Source organism: Diabrotica undecimpunctata, chromosome 1 (assembly GCF_040954645.1).
Source record: "Diabrotica undecimpunctata isolate CICGRU chromosome 1, icDiaUnde3, whole genome shotgun sequence".
Classification (NCBI taxonomy): Eukaryota; Metazoa; Arthropoda; class Insecta; order Coleoptera; family Chrysomelidae; genus Diabrotica; species Diabrotica undecimpunctata.
The window spans coordinates 185,769,941-185,790,646 of record NC_092803.1 but is presented as its reverse complement, the minus strand read 5'-3'; the positions used below and the strand labels follow the sequence as shown (position 1 = coordinate 185,790,646).

The 20,706-nt window shown below is 32.5% G+C and overlaps 1 protein-coding gene across 1 annotated transcript in view; it reads right to left on the bottom strand.

The window, feature by feature from the left end:
• The window catches only part of LOC140436659 (uncharacterized), a 96,166-nt gene that overhangs the window by 39,802 nt on the left and 35,658 nt on the right, over positions 1 to 20,706 (bottom strand). Inside the window, exons 13-14 of the mRNA XM_072525666.1 lie at positions 20,143 to 20,368; positions 19,433 to 19,629 (exon numbers count right to left, since the gene is read on the bottom strand). Coding sequence (XP_072381767.1) covers positions 19,433 to 19,629; positions 20,143 to 20,368 — 423 coding nt within the window. The remainder of the gene's footprint in view (positions 1 to 19,432; positions 19,630 to 20,142; positions 20,369 to 20,706) is intronic.

The window sequence follows — 20,706 nt, the reverse complement described above, 5'->3', positions numbered from 1 at the left end:
AATCCATAAACCCAGATTTAAGGTGTATGAAATTGACAGAATACTGGGTAATAGTGGTCATTCGGTATTACGGCTGCCTCCGTATCATCCAGATCTCAACCCCATAGAATTAGTATGGGCAGCTCTTAAGAAATACGTGGCCAATAAAACGTTAACTTTAAGTTTAGTTCTGTGGATCGTTTCTGCGGTGAATTTTTTCAAACATTTTCAAATGAAGAGTGGAAAAAACGGTGTGAACACGCTAAAAGTTTCGAACATTTTTTTAGGGAAAAAGAACCTGTTTTAGATTTAGTTTTTGATGAAATAATGATTAATCTTAACGAAGACAGTAGTAGTGATTTCAGTGATGATAATTCTGAGTCTGATAGCGATTTTTCAGGAGTTGAACCTCTGTAAACATTTTACTCTTCTTAATTATTATTTCTTATTGCTCTATCTTCGATTTCTATATTCTATTTTCGAAGTTCGCTAATTATTGTTTAAGAAATCCAATTGAAATTAATTTGTTCATTAAAACATCTAGGTTAATATTATCAAATGCCCCTGTAATATCCTCGAAACCTGCCATAGTCATGAGGTTACTATCAAATTTAGCTAAAATATCTATCTTTACTGTAGTATTTTTATTATTATTGCTTTATAGTAAATTTGTAACTAAAATTATAATATTTTGGCTTTGAAATCTATCATTAAAACAATAATAACAGTCATATTTTCACATGGTTTAATAAAATTTATTGGTTATAATTAAATTACTGTCTCCAAAATCGGTACAGACTCTGACAATTTGCTTTCTGAATAAAAGGAATTAGTTTAATTAGATATCATATCGGTAAAGTTAATTGACATTATTTGCAATTTTTATTTTATTCAGGTAGTACACAAAATAGTCAACAGTACCTTGCAGAACAAAATATAAAAACTGCAGTTATCGTTTTATTTTATATGGCTTAGCTAGTATAATTTAGATTAGTCGCAGAAAATTTTAGTTTTAGTTAGTATGTTTTCGATTTTTATATTATGTAATGTGTTAATAAAATTTATGAAACTGGCTATATACCAACTGATTGGCGGCTGTTGACTTTTGTGACGATACCTAAAAAAGCAAATGTAAAAAGATGTAGTGACTACCGAACCATCAGCTTCGCTTGCATACATGTTTTAAAGATATTTCTACGAATTTTGCACTCTAGGATGTACCAAAAAATAGAACAACAACTTGGTGACACACAGTTTGGATTCCGCAATAACCTTGGAACAAGAGAATCACTATTTAGTATTCAGGTTATAGTACAGAGATGCAGAGATGTCACCATCCACATCCAGTTTATATGTGTTTTATTGACTTTGAGAAGGCCTTTGATTGAGTAAAACATACTGAAATGATATCTGCCATTCTTCAGCAGGTAGGTATTGATGATAAGGACCTACGCATTATTAAAAATCTTTACTGGCGTCAACGTGCAAATATCAGGATTGGCCGGAACACTTCTGAAGAACTTCAAATACGAAGAGGAGTAAGGCAGGGCTGCATTTTGTCCCCGCTACTATTTAACATCTATTCTGAGTTCGTTTTCAATAAAGCAGTGGATAATGTTCAATGTGGTATAAAAATGAATAGCGTCAATATTGATAATTTGAGATATGCGAATGACACAATGTTAATTGCAAGCAATTACGAAGAACTTTAACATCTAATTAATAGGATTACCACAACGTGTGATGAATATGACGTTAAGCTAAACACCGCAAAGACAAAGGTGATAGTCGTCAGTAAAACTCCAATACAACCGATAGTGGTAACAGCTTATGGTGAACAACTGGAGAGAACTAACAGTATCACTTACCTTGGTTGTAATCTAAATGAGAACTGGGACATGAGCAAAGAAATTAGAATGCAGATAGAGAAGGCCAGAGCTGCATTCTTTAAGATGAAGAAACTGTTATGTGGAAACAATATTACTTTAAGTCTGAAAATTAGATTAGTGAGATGTTATGTGTTCTCTACTCTTTTGTATGGCGTCGAAGGTTGGACTTTGACGGATACACTTCTCAAGAAACAGGAAGCCTTGAAATCTGGGTGTATCGGAGAATCCTACGAATAAGTTGGGTGGATACAGTTCGTAACGAAGTTGTTTTGTATCGGATGGGAAAAGTTACGAACCTTGAATATTTTGGCCATGTTATGCGCCACCCAGAGAGATATAATATACTCCATTTAATAATACAAGGCAAGGTAGACGGAAGAAGAGGGCCAGGTTGAAGAGGAACGTCCTGGCTTAGAAACCTGAGAGATTGGTTTAACAGATCCTCTGCATCTCTTTTCTGAGTTGCCGCCAACAAAATTACTATAGCCAATTTGATAGCCAACGCTCGATCATTGAGCTCGTCACATGAAGAAGAAGAATGTGTTATTATTCATTTAGCTCTTTTCACCTTTAAAATTATATTCTGCTTCTTCTTATACAATGGTAGTGAAAGAAGCCAAGTGAAAATTATCTAATTACACTAGTGGTATAACATATTTTTTAGATTGTATAACTACTTAATATATAAAAGTAAAAAGTATTACTATTCCTGTAAAAAAATTCATGAAAATTGTTCAATAAACTACGTGCTTATAAAAAAACTTTTTTTATTAAACAAGTAAAGTTTCTATACATATTATCTCAAAACAAGAACTATGTGGGTTAGCTACCTTTAACACCAAGACGACGATATGCACTTTGTTAAATGATTGTAGAAGCATACTGAAGGCAGCAATAAATGTTTGTTTAAACTTTTCATATATGGAATAAATATTTAATACCATTTTACAATAACTCTATAAGTAAGAAACTGAAAAACTGCAAACCGCAAGTTACAAAAGTTATTTATACAAAAAACATTTATTAAACAGTGCTTAAAAATGTTTCCTTATCTAATTTCATATTATTTTAAACTAGCAGAAGACACCACTTTAAGAAATTTGTAACATATATTGTTGACTTAACAAATATTTACCTTTTATTAAATAAACTCACCCCTCGTAACTGGACGTGGTTTCTAAGATATTCTTGAATATTTCGAGATTCTAGTACTAGTCAACTTCTTCCAAAACCTTTGAAAAGTTTTGAGGATGGTAGACTTCTTCATCATACAAAAATAGCTTTATTCTAATGGGGAAGCACGTTTCTGTCATGAATTAGTTAAATTTAGCTACAATGGCAAAGTAAATTGACAAAATTGGGTCTAAATTAGGCGTAAATTTATTGTTAAGGTACATTTATCGCATTAAGAAGTCAAGTTATATTTTATTGGCGCAGTGGCGTAGAAATGAGTTGGAAAATTAAAAAGACCTTGAGAAATGTATCATATATGATAGAATATTATATTATACTAGTAATTTTACCCGTCGCATGCGACGGGAGATCCAATCAATTGCCATCTATAGTCACTTAATAAAAAAAAAACGGCGCGTGGCACTTGGTGAGTGCCGACAGAAGTGAGTACTTCTTATACTACGTTATTACTATGTAAAAAATTTCCCCCTGAATTAGCTGGGCGAATTATCCCCTGGGATATTACCCAATAAAGGAAGAAGAAGAAGAACCTCAAAAAATGGCTCCACATGATAGCAAAGAACTAAAAGCACGAATTGTAACGAAATTATGATTATTTGCACTACGAATAATATGATTGGTTGCTATTTGCCGTAGCGAACCATTTTGACAAAAGCAGAACAACAGTTTTTAATATTAATAAAAGATGGAGAGAACAAGAAACTCTCGAAAGAAAGTAAGGTTCTGGAAGACCAAAAATATCTACCGCTCAAAAGATCGTACGCTTTTGGAGAGATTAGAAGAGAATCCTTTTGAAGATGCGAACACTGCAAGAATTATGGTTTTGGGAAGAAAGACAACAACTTGGCGCAGAATTAAAGCATCGCATTTTAGGTACCGAACTGCAGCAAAAAACAAGCTCTTACACCATAATAGAAGAAATCAAGACTTATATTTGGTTTAAACCATTAGCTACAAAATCAAGGTTTTTGGAACAGGGTAATATTTACAGATAAAAACATTTTTCAATCTTCTAAAAAGGGCAAAATTGGGGTGAATAGACCAGATAATAATAGATGTAATCCCCTATATGTTTATAGATATCGAGCAGTTGGTCATTTTAACGCCAATGTATGGAGATGGATTTCATTTAGAGGAATGGGAATGGTATGGCGTATTGATACCAGGTTTGTTGTGCAGACTTATATAAATATTCTAGAAAACATCATGTTTCTCACTGTAGAACAGTTGTATCCAGAAAATAATTTTCTCATTCAACAAGATAATTGTGCTATTCTCACTGCACATATAATAAATCAGTGGCTCCAGAATAACAACATCGAAACCTTACTATGTCCCAGCTACAGTCCAGATTTAAACCCAATCGGAAATGTGTGGGGGGTTATTATAAAACGGTTGTATCGGCATAATTTTGTACCTCAAAATTCCGAATAGATATTACAAAATATTAATTTTATTTTTACATACATTTAGTATAGTTTTGGTCTTCCAGACCCTCGCTTTCTTTCGAGAGTTTCTTGTTCCCTCCATTTTTTATTAATAGAAAAACTGTGGTTCTGCTTATGTTAAAATGTTTTGCTGCCTCTCATAGTGCCCAGTTATCTTTTAATTTGGTTACAATTATTGCTTTAATATATTATGAGTTAAGTCGTTTATTTTATTCCTTAATAATATTCAAAATAATAGCAACAACCCTATTTTATGTAAAAACTATCACTTATATACTCTTTATAAAATGCATTAAAATAATATCAAAATTTGGACCTTAATAATTATTACAATTTATAAATTAACATAATGTAATTGATTGTTTGTTTATTTTATTATTTTTCTGTCATAATAGATATAATATAATGTCAGACCAATCAAATAAACTGCTCAAAATTATCAAATCTTACTAAAAGTATTTTTAGGAACCAGCTGTACCTTCTTGCATATAATCCAAATAAATATAAACTAACATGAAGCTTTAAAAAAATTTGTGAAATAAATATTACCTTAAAATTACAGCACCCAAAAATTTTTGTCTATTTTGTGAAAAAATAATCGTGTTATTAATTATATATTTAATTAATATTAATTAATATATGTAATTAAGATTAATAGTATTAAATTAAACGTATCGTTTCAAGAACAAAATATGATAGACTCATAGGTTGAAATATCAGTTGGTAGTTTAGATTTCTTTCCTAGGTGGCGCTAGGAGTTTAAATCTAAACTAACATAAAGCTTTAAATTATTTTCGTTATTAAATCTTACCTTAAAATTCCAATAACCAATATTATTGATTATATTATGTAATTAATTGTTTTAGTATTATTAATGAAACATATCGTTCCAAGAACAAAATATGATTGAAATGTCAGATGTCGGTAATTCAGATTTCTTTCCTATGTAACGTAGTTACCCTACCGGACAAACAGTGTGCCCAGTCGTCTTAGCCTTTTGTATAGATAGATCTATTCTAACTACTTTACTTACAAGTTTCTTATTAAAGATACCATCCAATTGTTCATTAATTTTAGTTAGGCTCCTAACCTCTTCGGTTTTCCTGTATATGAACCTTACAAACTTACGTATGTAGGGAGTTCACACAGCGTTTCTTCTATAATCGTTTTTTCAAACCGGCAGCCAATCGTTCGATACAATACCCCTGTGTGAAGAGCCAGTAACGAAGGCAAACCAAGGTCACTAACTTGCTTGACGGGCACACATTTGGAGAAGAGGCGATTCTAGAGGTTTAACAAAAAAAAAAGTAAAACGGGAATAAAGGTTCGACCTTTTCAGGCCCAAAACCAGTTTGTGGCATCGCCAAAAATGTTGCAAAAACGAATTTCAGAAGTGACTAATAAGGATTAAACAACATGAAAAAGACAAAAGTCAAAGAAACAGCTCTCATCCTACTTGATGAGGAAAAATGTGAAACAAACCCATTAGCAGAATAAAGCAGACTGTGGTGGCAAATACTAAAAGAAGAAGTCAACAGCAAGAACATAACAACAATAGCGGATTATTAGGAAGTCGTAGACATATCTTTTACAATTTATAGGCCATGCGTATGCAACACACAATACACAACCATAAAATCTACGTAAACACACATTAAACAAACAAACAGTACAAAAATACCCACAACCGTCAAAATTTGATATTATGAGCTAAAAACACCATCCTCAACCAGAAGCAGGTTATTGCCTACAAGATTAAGACAAAGTAAATCAACCATTAATTATAAAAAACATAACCTGCTGTCAGTTGGTTGTTGTTGGTTATACATTTTGGTATAATTTTTTAAAATAATCTGTTTTTGAAAACGATTTGCTTAGTGGAATTCCAAACATCAAACTTAGTTAAAAATATAATTTTCATTACGATCGATTGTGGCTTAATCCCATGTTTAAACATAAACATAATATTTAGTTTTATGCTCTACTGTAAAATATGTAGATAATAATGGATTTTTCCAAAATACACTCTTTAAATTACTATTATTTAAAAAAAATTATATTCTAGTACGTATGCAAAATTCTCCTTTTAATATTTATTTAATTTTTTATACTAGTTTTTAATCCTATTATAAAAGAAGCAGCATTTATGATATTGAATCGCTTGAACTTGACATCTACGCCAAATCAATAAAATTTATTACGTTTGTTTGTTTTACAATGTATCAATATTAAAAACTTTATGTTCTACATTTCTGCTATCGATTTCTCGAAATTGAACAGTTATTGAAATTTTAATCACTAACCACTACATATATAAATGCAAAACTGCAGCCACAGACAGAGTTTTATAGACGTTAATAAAAAGTTGAAAACATATTATTACTTCTTAAGAGATATGTGGAAGAGTAGTAATTTTAGAAGTAGTTTATTTTTGTTAAAAAATTAATAAAAACCTAAGATAACCTATGGTTGAAACAATAATATGATTAATAGAATAACATCTTCATAGCCCCTATTTGTAAGAGTGGTGAAAACTTAGTGGACAAATTCGAATGTAATTATAATTTCAAATTGTTTCTAATTTCTTGTGTCCGATTCTTCTCGATCGACGATGATAAAATAAAATGTTGAAGTCGAAATACTTTATTGACAGCTAATAGTTGATGTTGAGGTAAAAATTTATAATAGACTGCGTCCCAAACTAGTCTCGAAGCTATATTTATAATCTCACTAAAATGCTACGATTCATCAAATAAGTGTATTGTCCTCTGCTTAGAAAGACTCTTGAAAGCTGTCAAATAATTTGAACCAAAGAAAATGATTGCAAGCATTTCCTAAATACATATTAGGCAATCTATAGTCTGCAGAAAGTTAAACAAACTGTAATTAAGCTACTAATTGATATGTTTTATAATTATACACGGTGAAACTATACAAATTCAGAAAATTTAGATTAGTGTGAGGTTACAAATTAATGGACTAACTTGTGATTGAACACTTAGATACCAATAATTAATGAGGGGCATTCAGTTAAACATTTCAAAACTGTTTATTAGTTTACACAGAAGTACAGTTCAAATCAACTGCCAAAATTTAAAACGATTTGATCATTGGAACCAGTCCCAATCTGCTAAAGACCTTTACAAGTAACAAAGTTTCTGAAATCCAATCTTTAACAGAAAATTCAAAAGGGCGATATATTTCAACGCACGATAACCCGACATTGTTTCTAGGGGTCTATATCCTAGAGATATTTTAGATTCAGAGCTTTGGTAGCATGGACCATTTTGGCAGGCAAGTGAACAATGTTTTTGGTCAAAATATTCTTGCGAAAATGTCGCTGATTTGCCGGAGATGAAATCTATAGCTTTATCTACTACATCAAACGCTTCATTTTCATTTGCCTTTCAGCGCTTTTCTAAATTTTTTAGAATGCAAAGATCAAAGATCAGTTGCTTACATTTTTCGTTTTAAATACAATTGCTTAAATAAAGAAAATAAAAGACATGGACCTCTAGAGGTAAAAGAACATACGATTGCTTTAGAAACTTTGGTTAGACTTTGCCAACATGATTCCTTTAAAAATGAAATAGAGGCTATAACAATCAATAAAGTTGGAAACATAAATAATTCACTATTAGGTCTTGCTCCATTCTTAGATACAAGCAATATTCTTCGAGTTAGAGGTAGATTAGGACACTCTGAATTTGTCTTTAACAAAAAACATTCCATATTGCTACAATCAAGGCATCATTTTACTAAACTACTGTTTTATTTAGAGCATGAACGTCTTTTTCACGCAGGCCCTCAACTTCTTTTGATCAAAATGTTATATCGGTTTGTTCATCTGTATAACCACGAAGGCGGTGCATTTAGAATTAATCTCTAACCTTTCTTCGGAGGCCTTTATTAAAACTCTGCGACGTTTCGTCTCTAGGCGAGGGAGACCTTCAAAAATATTTTCAGACAATGGGTCAAATTTAATGGGCGCGCAAAGCGAATTAAAACAATTTTTTAATAACAATAGAGAGGCAATTATAAATGAGACTCATTCACAATATATAGAGTGGAGTTTTATACCTTCCTATTTACCGCATTTGGTGGCCTCTGGGAGGCAGGGGTAAAGAGCTTAAAGCATCACTTAAAACGAGTTTTAACAAACGTTAATTTAATTTTCGAAGAATTCACTACTATTCTCTCGCAGATAGAGGCAATTTTGAATTCTCGTTCTCTCTGTCCTATAAGTGTCGATCCTAATGACCTTACTCCATTAACCCAGCTCATTTTTTTATTGAAAGACATATAGTAGCTATTCCTGATCAAGATGTGACCGACATTAATCTAAATAGACTGAATAGATACCAGCTTCTACAACAAGTGACCCAACATTTTTGGAAGCACTGGAAGATGGACTATATTACCGAGTTACAACGTCGCACTAAGTAAAGGTTCAACAAGGGAGTATTGGAAACTTCGCTAGTATTAATCAAAGACGAGCTTACTTCACCGACACGATGGCCACTAGGTAGAATTCTGAATCTTAATAATGATTTTCGATAGTAGAAGTTGGACTGTTAGAAAGAATAATTTTTTTTTAATGAGGTAACGCTGACGACCTTGGTATAGCGGTAAAGGGAAAAACATTCACACAAGTAGAGTCGACAATGGAAGAGGCTTTAAACATGATGTCAACTTATTACAAACAAAACTCATTAAAGCCAAACCCTACTAAAACCCAAGTATGTGCATTCCACCTCAACAACCAACTGGCGCATGTAAAACTGAATGTTTCTTGGGAGGGACAACGCTTGAAACATACTGATAGGCAAAAATATCTTGGAGTAATACTAGACCCGTCACTAACGTATAAATTCCACTGTCAGAGCACAAGATAAAAGGTTGTTTCTACGAGAAACAACCTTCTCCGGAAACTTGTAGGGAGCAAGTGGAGTGCAAACCCCCAGGACTTGAAGACAACAGCTTAGGCCTTATGTTTCCCAACAGGGGAATATGCTTGTCCTGTCTGGGGTAGATCTAAACACGCCCAACAAGTCACCACGGTGTTAAATCAAACATGTAGAATAATTACCGGTTGTATGAAGCCTACCCCTCTACCCCTACTGTACCAAGTAGCTGGATTCGCATCACCAGACGACCGTAGATGCGCCTCACAATATGTGGAGAAGTTCAGGCAAACTTTCGATGAAAGGCACCAATTATACGGGTTTGACGAACCGCCAGGAATCAGCCGACTTAAATCAAGGAAAAGGTTTATGAGAAATGTCAGCGTCGAACCACCCGAACCCCCTACATCCAGAACGACCTAATGGAATGAACCTAGACTGGAGAATCTGGCAGACACTTAATAGCATACGCACAGGTGTTGCCCCTGTAAAACAGAACCTCATTAAATGGGGCATCAAGACAGACAGCGACGCACTTTGGGAATGTGGAGAAATACAGAACGTGGAGCACCTTAGAGTATGTAGACTTTGCCCATTACAGTGCACCCTCGATGATTTATATCTCGCAAATACAAAGGGTGTAGACGTAGCCCGATATTCTTCTTCTTCTTCGTCTAGCCATTCACGTCCACATTTGAACATAAGCCTCTTCAAGTCTTCCTTTCCATTGTTTTTTATTGTAAGCTACTTGTAGCCAATTTTTCCCGGCAGTCCTTTTCAGATTATCTGTCCATCTCAGACGTAGCCCGATATTGGGCAGAAAAACTGTAGTCGGATCCAGACACGAAAAAGTAAGTTTAATGAGGTTGTTTAGATGGAAGAATAAAACAACAAAATCTAATAAAATAAACATATTGCGAGAAGTCTATTTTTGATACCAGTTAATGCCAAAATTAGAGTGCAAAAGACATCATTCAATGCTGTTTAGCACTATAATAATTATAATAGGTACTGTTTTAAATAAAACTTACCTGATAAAGTCATTTAAAGATTCCTGTAGGTTATATTAAACAGGTATGCCAAATACCTGTCACCCACAAAGCTGCTCAAAGTTATCTTCACACCTTTCTTTAAAATCCTCTTAATTTGTTTATACATTTTCCTGTCACTCGATATAGTCAACAACAATCAGAATATATCAGCTGAATCACTGGCGCTCGTAGACAAATTAACTTTATTATCGGAAGTAGCTGATTAGAAACAATTTTTCAATTTTAACTTCGTTAAAAGAATAGTTTATATCATAATTTGCAGGTTTATTTATGTTGCTCACATACCTACAAATTATTAGGTAAGTGTTATGATTTTAACTGATTTCAAATAATTTAATTGACTGTAATCTTGCAAAATATGTTATAGAAGTGCTATACTATATAATTTTCCGGTTTTCAAACGTTGCATTAACAGAAAGTGGCTAAATATTAATCGACTTAATTAATATAAAATTATTTTTAATATAGGTTAACGAATTGATAATGCGAGATAAGATAAATCATAAATAATATTGATGCACAAAAATGCAGTATGGAAATACCGGATTTACTAAGATAAATAGTATCGAATAGAAAATTTCTGATAATGTAATAATTTATAATACATAATATACATTCTCATATATCTTCACAGTAAACCAAAAAAATTAAACAAAGTATATATATATATATATATATATATATATATATATATATATATATATATATATAAATATATATATTATATGTATATATACTTTTATGAAATTCCTAATGCAGACTGCCCTCGATCCTATATAGGCCAAACAAAGCGTAGAATCCAAAATAGGATTTATGAACATTTCAATATATATCATCATTATCATCATCATCAATTAGCCTATATTTGTCCACTCCTGAACGTAGGCCTCCCGTAAAATTTTCCACCTATTTCTATCTTGAGCTTCTTGCTTCCAGTTTGTGGTGATGCGCTTGATATCATCCGTCCATCTAGTCGGTGGTCGTCCTCTGCTTCGATATGCCTCTCGCCATTCCAGCATCTTTCTGGTCCATCTGTCATCCGTTAATCTGGCAACATGTCCGGCCCAAGCCCATTTAGCCATGGCTATTTTTGCCACTGCATCTGTGACTCATGTTCCTCTTATTATTTCTAGGTTTGGTACTTTATCTCTGATGGTAATACCTAATATTGATCTTTCCATAACGCGTTGTGTAACTCTTATTTTATCTATTCTTCTTTTTGTCAGAGTCAGTGTTTCTGCGCCACATCTAAGAACCGATAAAACGCACTGGTTAAAACCCTTTCCTTTTAAACAAACTGGGATAACAGACTTGAAAATGTTATTCAATCTACCAAAGGCAGCCCATGTGACACCTATCCTTCTTTGTATTTCAGTTGTCTCATTATCTCGGCCTAAGCGAATCTCATGCCTTAAATACTTGTAAGCTATTACTTGATCGATGCTATGGCTCTCAATCAGAATTTTACCGCTGACTACAAGGTTGGTCATAAATTTTATCTTTGAGGTGTTAATTTTAAGACTAATTATTTTTAACACTTTATAGAGCGTGTGTAGCATTTTTGTAGCTTTATCAACTCTACCAGATATTAAAACGATGTCATTGGCAAATCTTAGGTGGTTCAGATCTTCCCCATTTATATTAATTCCCATATTATCCTCTCGTTCCATTTGCTTAAAAATATATTCAAAAACAGCTGTAAACAATTTAAGGGAGATAGTATCACCCTCTCTAATTCCACGTTCTATTCGAAACTTCTTGGTATCTTCATGAAGGCGGACACAAGCTGTACCAGTTTCGTAAATACTTTTAACCAATGCGATATATCGGTAGTCAATGCGGCAGTCAGCCAATGCTCGAAGCATTTTATGATGATCTATAGTATCAAACGCCTTTTCATAATCTACGAATATAAGAAAGATAGGTTTGTTATACTCTGTACACTTTTCTATTAGCGTTTTTATAACTTGTAGATGATCATTTGTTCCGTATCTGGAGCGAAACCCAGCCTGTTCACAAGGTTGGTAACTATCCAGTTTGTTCACAAGCCGTTTTGTTATTATCTTCATGAATAGTTTGTATGTATGGGAGAGCAAACTAATAGGTCTGTAGTTCTTTAGGTCTGAAATGTCACCTTTTTTGTGCATTATGGTTATTATTGCATTATGCCACTGGGAGGGGGTTACGCCTCTTGTCAAACAAGTACTGAACATCTTTTTCAACACATTTACTAACGTTCCTCCTTCTTCTTTGCTTTGTTCAATGACTATCCCATCTTCTCCAGGTGATTTATTGTTTTTCATCTCCGAGCGAGCTGACTTTAATTCCATCTCAGATATTTAATGGATACGTAATTAAGTAGACCTGTGGTTAACAAACTGGACCACTCAGCTAGATGAGACTCCTAGCGCAAGTTAGAATTTACCGCGCAACTGAGCAAACGACTAAACCAAGAAACGAATGGTACTGAGAGCTATGAAAGGCCTGTAATAGTCGAGAGGTGCCTAAGAGCTATGGTCCATACCCTTTTGCCCAAAAAAGACTGGAAATACGATAATCGGAACCCGCCTGTCGGAGAAAGGCCATAATAATTGCTTCTTCTGTATAAATCACTATTCCCTATTACCGTTTTTAAAAACAAATTAAATAAAATTGTCAATAGTAAAGTCTTCTTGCCTTAGCCCCTTGTAGTTGGAACAATCAAATCTCTGACCTTAATAGGTATATTCTACATAATTTCATTTCTGGTTCTAATTAATATTAGCACTTGGCTCGTAGCTTCTCAATGTTTTTTATATTAATTTAAGTATATGCTTGTCAATTTAATCCGTTGTAGATTTATTGAACGTAAAGCCCGGTCAATATTCCCTCAATAAAGTTTACACGTATTTCCTTTTTAAAATTATGCCAAATGCTTTATAGCAAGTTACTTCTCTCAGCACTTCCATCTTTATTTATAACAGAAATGATTAACACATTTACATACTAATTGTTAACATTTAAAATAGTACTTAATTGAAATCGAAGAGAACTACATCTCGACCTCGAAGTTATAGGCCCAATTTAACAACCCAACTCTACAACTTATATAATAATAATATAATAGAGAAGTTCCCCTAAATATTATAAAAACTATCGAAAACATCTAACAAAACAACAAAATGGAAGTCAGAAAAGATGAACAATTTACAGAATCTATAGAAATAGGCAGCGGAATAAGACAAGAGAATTAATTGGGCCCTATGTTATTCAATTTGATCATAGGTGAAATCATCAAAAGCGTTAACAAAGGAAGAGGATACAGAATGGCAAACAAAGAAATCAAAATACTCTGTTACGCACACGACTCAATATTGATAGCCCAAGATGAAGATAGTCTGCAAAGACTGGTCCACAGATTTAACATAAGAGCAAAATAATTTAATATGACAATCTCATCTCAGAAAACTAAAACAATAGTAGTCAGCCAAGAACCAACCAGATGTAAAATAGAATTTGATGGCGTCAGTATTGAATAAGTAATGAAAATAAAATACCTGGGAATTCTACTGTGCAGCTATGGAAACCTGGGCAAAGAAGTGAGAGATCACGTACAAAAAGCAAATAGACTGGCAGGATGCTTTAAGAACTGTGTATAGCGAAATAGGCACATTAACACTGAGATGAAGTCAAGAATTTATAACGCCAGTGTAAGGCCAATAATGACATATGCCTCAGAAACAAGACCCGACACAGCCACAACGCAAACGCAACTGGAAACGGCAAAGATGAGAGTACTAAGAAGAATTACAGGAAATACGCTGAGGGATCGAAGGAGAAGTGAAATTAGAAGAAAATGTAACGTACAGTGTATAAATGAATGCACACAAGATAGAAAAATAGATGGAATAATCACATAAACAGAATAAAAAAACCCGTGTCATCAAAATAGCAAGAGATCAATCAAGTCACCAATTGGCAAAAGAAGTATCGAACGATAGCGCAAAAGATGGAGTGACAACCTTCCATAGAGGTATTAATCCCCGAATGAATAAGCAGAATTGCTTACAAAGAGGATAAAGAAGAAGAAGAAGAACGCTACAACTTAGCTCTTAATTCTATTCTAAATTAATTGTTTACCGTTCTTATATTCATCCTTGCATGACAACGTGATCAAACAGTATTGTGTATAATTAAGCAAGGCCACCACGGATTACATTGGATTATTTGCAACTATGCAAAAATGATGTGTTTGCTAAAGTTTTGTATTTACTAAACTTGACTCAGTTAGGGCATCCCTGATTCTAGATTAAAAACAATTCCAATTACACAATGAGAAATGTAAAAATATGACTAACATTATTTAAGAATTTTAATATATTACGAATAATATCACAAAGTGCCCAGCAAACTAATACGACCATAGTTCTCTCAGAGCATTCGATTTTCTTTTTATGAATTGGGAAAATACGTACATTAGACTATTTTACTGGCATCTTCTCTTGTTGATAAGAACACCAAACTATTTTAGCTAGTTGCTTTCCTAAGAACTCACTATCTGCTTGTAACATTTTGGAACCTATTCCATTTGCTATCGGGCTCGTATTGTTCTCCTTCTTTTGAATTGTGCCTACTTATCTAATAAACATTTTTGTTCTTCTTACTCCATGGTAAAATAACGTAATTTGTAATTTGTTTGTTTCTGAACTTTTCTTAGATATTTTTGGTTTTTGTTTTCATTGTCTTTGCAGTGCTGTGTATCTTTTCTTAAACTGTCATTGTTTTTCTCTATAGTCCTGTTTGTTGGCTTCATTTTGATTGGATAACATTAATTGTTTTGATTTGGATCTTCCTTTGATAGATCTCTAAATTCCTCATTGCACCACTTCTTTGCTTCTTTGGTTTTATTCTCATATCACAATTTTTTCTCTTTTTCTCTTCTACTGCAAAATTGATTCTTTTTCAGATTTGTCAGGGCCACAGTCCGCTCCTGTCATGCTCCTGACTTTTGCAATGATTTGTTGATGTTTGTTCGATCAAGACATAGTTCATCTTTTCGTTGTTTTACTATCGAAAGAAATTCATGTTCCTTCGTGAATCTACCTTCTTTGCAACTGCCTGATTTTTATTAGGTACTAGGTTGTTTTCTAACAAGAACCCTATAAGTTTTTCTCCATTTACATTAGTTTATCTCTGCGTATTATTTTTGACTGCTACTAACTTAGTCATAGGTTCCCTATTGTTGTATTATGGTCGCACAGATCCATTTGTATGTTATGTCTTGGTATTTTACTAAACTCTTCTAATATTTCATAGAATATTTCTTTGTCCTCATCATCATTCTATTCTGTCGCAGCATGCATATTTAGATTCCCTTCGTTTCTCTTTATTTCTCTTATCCTCTACAGGTACATTTTGTATGATTGTATAATTAATTTGTAATTGATAAGCTTAAAATTTAAAATTTTCTCAATTTATTCAAAAATGTTTAAGAAAAAAACATTAAAAAATCTTTATTTACAAAGCGATACATAAGTAACAAATTTTTAACAAAAACAATAAAGAATACCTTAAATAATATCATCATAATTTTTCTTCCATAATTTCTTTCTTCTCATTGTCCATTCCCTTAAATAAGTAAAAAAAATTATAAATTACTTAGATATTTTTATATCAATCCTACTAGTTCCTTTCAATTACAAAAAAATTAAACGCAAACAAACAAATCAAAGTTGGATAATTTATGATAAAATTCATGGACGGAATATCAGACCTCAGATTATATAAAACACTGGTTACTACTTCTTGTAGATATCTACCAGATTCTTCTTTTTGTGGTGCATGACTTTAGACGCTCTCTATTATCTACTGCTCAAAACATATCTTTAACTTCAAGACCCATCTACTTTCTTGTTGCATACACTGTACAACAATTGACATGTTAATATATATATATATATATATATATATATATATATATATATATATATATATATCGAGAAAAGGAGTACGACCGTCAATCCAATATAAACTAAGGAACACTCGAAGAGTGGTGGGTATTTCGGTCAGAGTGGAGATAAATAATTTCAAATAAAATAAAATAAAATAATTTCTTACTTTACTTACTTAGATTTATTCAACTTACAATTTATTGATTATTTTGTCAATGTTATTTTTACATATTTAAATAATTGTTTCTGTTCAAATAATTTAATAAAATTTAATAATAAAATAGATTCATAGAATCTATATTATTCTCAGTTCCAAATCTATGAACCTTGGACTGATGGAGGTTGAATCAATCTTCACCTGTTGCTGGCTATTCTGCCACAGCATTAACTTTTTAAAAAATGCCTTGCTGTTCTTTCAAAATTTTTTGACCTCAAGGTTACTGTCTTTTCTTTTTCGGCGTGCTACCTAGATTACTGTCGCATTTCACCGACAGCGACTGAGAAGCTTAAGAGTGGTAACTTCATTATATATTTTTTTAAATATCTATAATTCAATTTTTAATAATGTTACCTAAAGTTAAGATCAAATTTAAATAATTATATACTGTTGGAAGTGCATCGTATGATCTTTTTGGTTCTCTATAAATTAATGTTTTTTACTAAGTTTTTTCACAGATTTTTTATATACATGTACTATTACCACACGTCTTTTGCTGTGCTTAGTTGAGTTAATTTGTAAACTGTATTCAGTTCAATTAATTGTCTATACAACATAATTTTTTAATGCCCAGTATCATAAGCTTCTTTACACATTTTATATCTTTGACTGCTACATATCTTTTTGAGGTAACCAACTTATAATAACTTTTCCATGGATGTTTGGTTTTTCATATTGTTCTTTTTAGATGAACTAATTATGCTTCTTGATTCAGAAGCAAAACGTCTTCAATAAATAGATGAAGTAGCCACCTTCTTTGTCTTTTATTTCTCCACTTTGACCGAAAAACCCACCACTCTTCGAGTGTTCCTTAGTTTATTAGTTTATATATATATATATATATTATATATATATATATATATATATATATATATATATATATATATATTAGTGTCAAGTGCTGTTGCGCTAAACATCTCAAATCACTCACAGATGGCACTCGTTTCTCGGGAGTTTACAGCTTTGTGCTGGAGTCAGTTGTTCATACTAATTTGTGAAAAATCGATTAGTATTCACTTAAATCTAGTTCTCGTATTACAATGGCCGAATTAAGTGAACTCGTTGGTCCGTCTTTTTTATTGATTAACACCAATTAAAATTACAATCTAACCAAAAATAAAGAATAATAAGTAATTTGTTTGTTAACAAAGTATGTAGAAGCTTCTTCCAGTGGAGAGCCTCTTCATTTGGCAACTGTAAATGTTACTAATTTATTATGAATAAAACAAAGACAGTTAAGATTTGGTTTCACGTATAGTGCCTCTGTATATCCGCTTATACGTATTTCATCATAAAAAGAATCTTCGGAGCGACTGGTACAGAAGCTCTAAACGTGAAAACAAATCTTTTCCGTCGAAAGAAGCAACAATAAAATGGCTTTTAAGTATGGACGCATAGCGTCATATGATAATAAATCAGATACAGTTCGTTAATCAGATAGAATTTAAAATACAGTTGATTTTACTTAAACATTAAATATGTTTGGTATGTCATTTGGTTTAATGTTATTGTCACCAAATAACCGCACAAGTATTAACAAGTACATTGGGATGTACTTTTGTCCATTTACCATATTTAACATTGTAATTTATTATATCTCTTTTTTTACTGAAGGCACTTCTAGATATTTTTTTATAGAGAAGGATGTAACATACCATGGAACATTTACTATAGAGCTTAACACTTTATTCTGGAAGCGTTGGAGGATTGCAAGATTAGAATTGCTTGCGGTAGGATCGCCTTTATAAGCAGTTTGTTATCCAATATTAATTTAGAGTTTCGACTAATCAACAGGTACATATGTCTTAATTTAATTCCCAGTTGTTTTCTTTTGGTAAAGATGTGCTTCTGCCAGGTTAGGCGTTTGAAAAGATGGATACCTAAGTATTTTGTGTCGTTTGCCTTACTTAATTGCTTGCTTTTGAGTGTGACTGGAGAACATTCGCCTTGTTTCATTGTAAAGGTTATATATGTTAACTTGGTCCCATTTACTCTAATTCGCCATTTTTTGCCAAGTTTCTATTTATTTATGTTTTTTGTAAATTTTCTGATACTTTTGTGAGACTAGAGTCCATGACCAGTATTACGGTGTCATGTGCAAAAGTAGCATCTTGTGTGTTACTGCTGAATAGGAGGAGGTCTAAAGTGAACATCAGGAATAAAATTGGGTGAAGCTAAGTGTATTCATCGTGCTGCTTTACCAGGTAGTATCTATCTGATAGGTAGGATTTTAGGAGTGGAAAGAAAGGATATAGCAATTGTTTCTTTATCTTATAAAGTAGGTCTTCATGCCAAACCTTATCGAATGCTTGACTGACGTGTCTAAAAATTCGGCTGAGAGGTAGGATTTGCTTTCCAGTGTATACGAGATATTTTTACTGTTCTGTTGACCTGTTCGGTTTGATTTTTTTGGTGTTATATTTTTCATAATTATATTTTTTATTTTGGTAAGCCTGAAGTTTTTAATCGGTAAGTCCAGTTAAATCGGCGCTTTTAAGAAGTTAAGAATCTTGCTATAATTGTCATTGAGATATGGTTCGTTTAGCTCAAAAACTTTTACTGAATATTCAGCAAAGGCTGCGGCTTTTTCTTTGTTATCTCTCGCTGATTCACCCTGCATGTTTTTTATTTGAGGACAATATTGTTGTGGTAGTTTGGGCTATTTTGTTGCCTTTCAAAGTGAGTAGTCTCTTTCTTCAGAGGTCTGTGTAAGAGAACTTTTGATATTATTTAGTAACTTTGTTAGATCTTTGGTAGCTCTGTTTAGTTTTGCTTTATCTCTTGCGCCTCTCGATATCTGTCATTTTTGTTGTAACTGCCTTTTCTCTGGTATTTTTTGTTTCACTGTAGAGTTAAGATTTTTTCCGAGTTTACTATAGTTACTAGTTGGGGTTGGTGTCCACGCTGCTTTCTGTATAGCTATTGTGAATTCTTTTGTTGCATCTTCTGTTTCTTGAGGCGTTTTTAATAGAATTTGCACATTAATTTGTGCATCTAAGTGTTCTCTATATTCTACCTAGTTTGTTTTATAGTTGTACAGAGTAGTTTTTCAATAATTTTATTTACTGATTCCTTTTAGGATCCAAAAAACTAGTAGATCGGGCAGTTTTCTTGGATCGCTTAGCCAGTAGGTTGACTTTCCTTATTGACTACCAGATGTTTTATTATGTTTGCTTTTCCACAACATCCTTCAGAGTACTTACTATTTATCTGTGTATTTTATTCAGCTTTATACTATCTTGGTTTTGAAGACCGTTCTACAAATATATTGCGTATTTATAAAAGTGTTCTGGGAATGTTCACTTCGTTAAATTCTTCCTAGAAGTTTGGTTATTTCCATCTTGACATATTACCACTTTTGCTCTCACATTTCGATAGTCACTTAACTGCCCACTGAAAACTTGCTCAACACAGTCACGTCTTTAATTAGATATCTTCTATAGATATAAACTTCTCTAATAATAAAATTAATAAACAAATTTATATACAATTTTAGACCTAATATTTAAAAAAAAATTAAATTTCTTACTTTTATCGGAGGTCCATAGGCGTACGTAACGCCATCATAAGGTTGATTCGAATATTTTCTAGGCTTTATTAATTTTCTAACAAACGGTGCCAAAAGCTGTGGATCGACATCCTTAGGATCATTGGGTGTGGTTAGCGCGCTCACAAGGAAGCCAACAAACATTGCTACAAACGTTCCTATCATACAGTAGTATAAATAGGAGACTCTGTAGATCATGAACTGTTCACTAAAAAATAATTATTAACAAGTTAGTAATAACAGATTGTTTAATTAATTTTCTACGGTATTTATTTGGACATGTGACCAAAAACTGGTTTTTTATTACCAAAAAACAGATTATATGCAAGACAAAAGGTAATAAAGTCACTTAGTTAAGAGCAAAATCTTACAAAATGAACAAAATATTTTTAAAGTAAGGTGTGGGAAAAAAATTATCATAATTTATAGGTAGACTTGGACAAATATGCAAAAAAACAAGTAAAAAATATGCTCATAAATATGCACTAATTTACCCAAAAAATATACATTAGATATGCATTTCTTTTAGAAACTATGCATTAAATA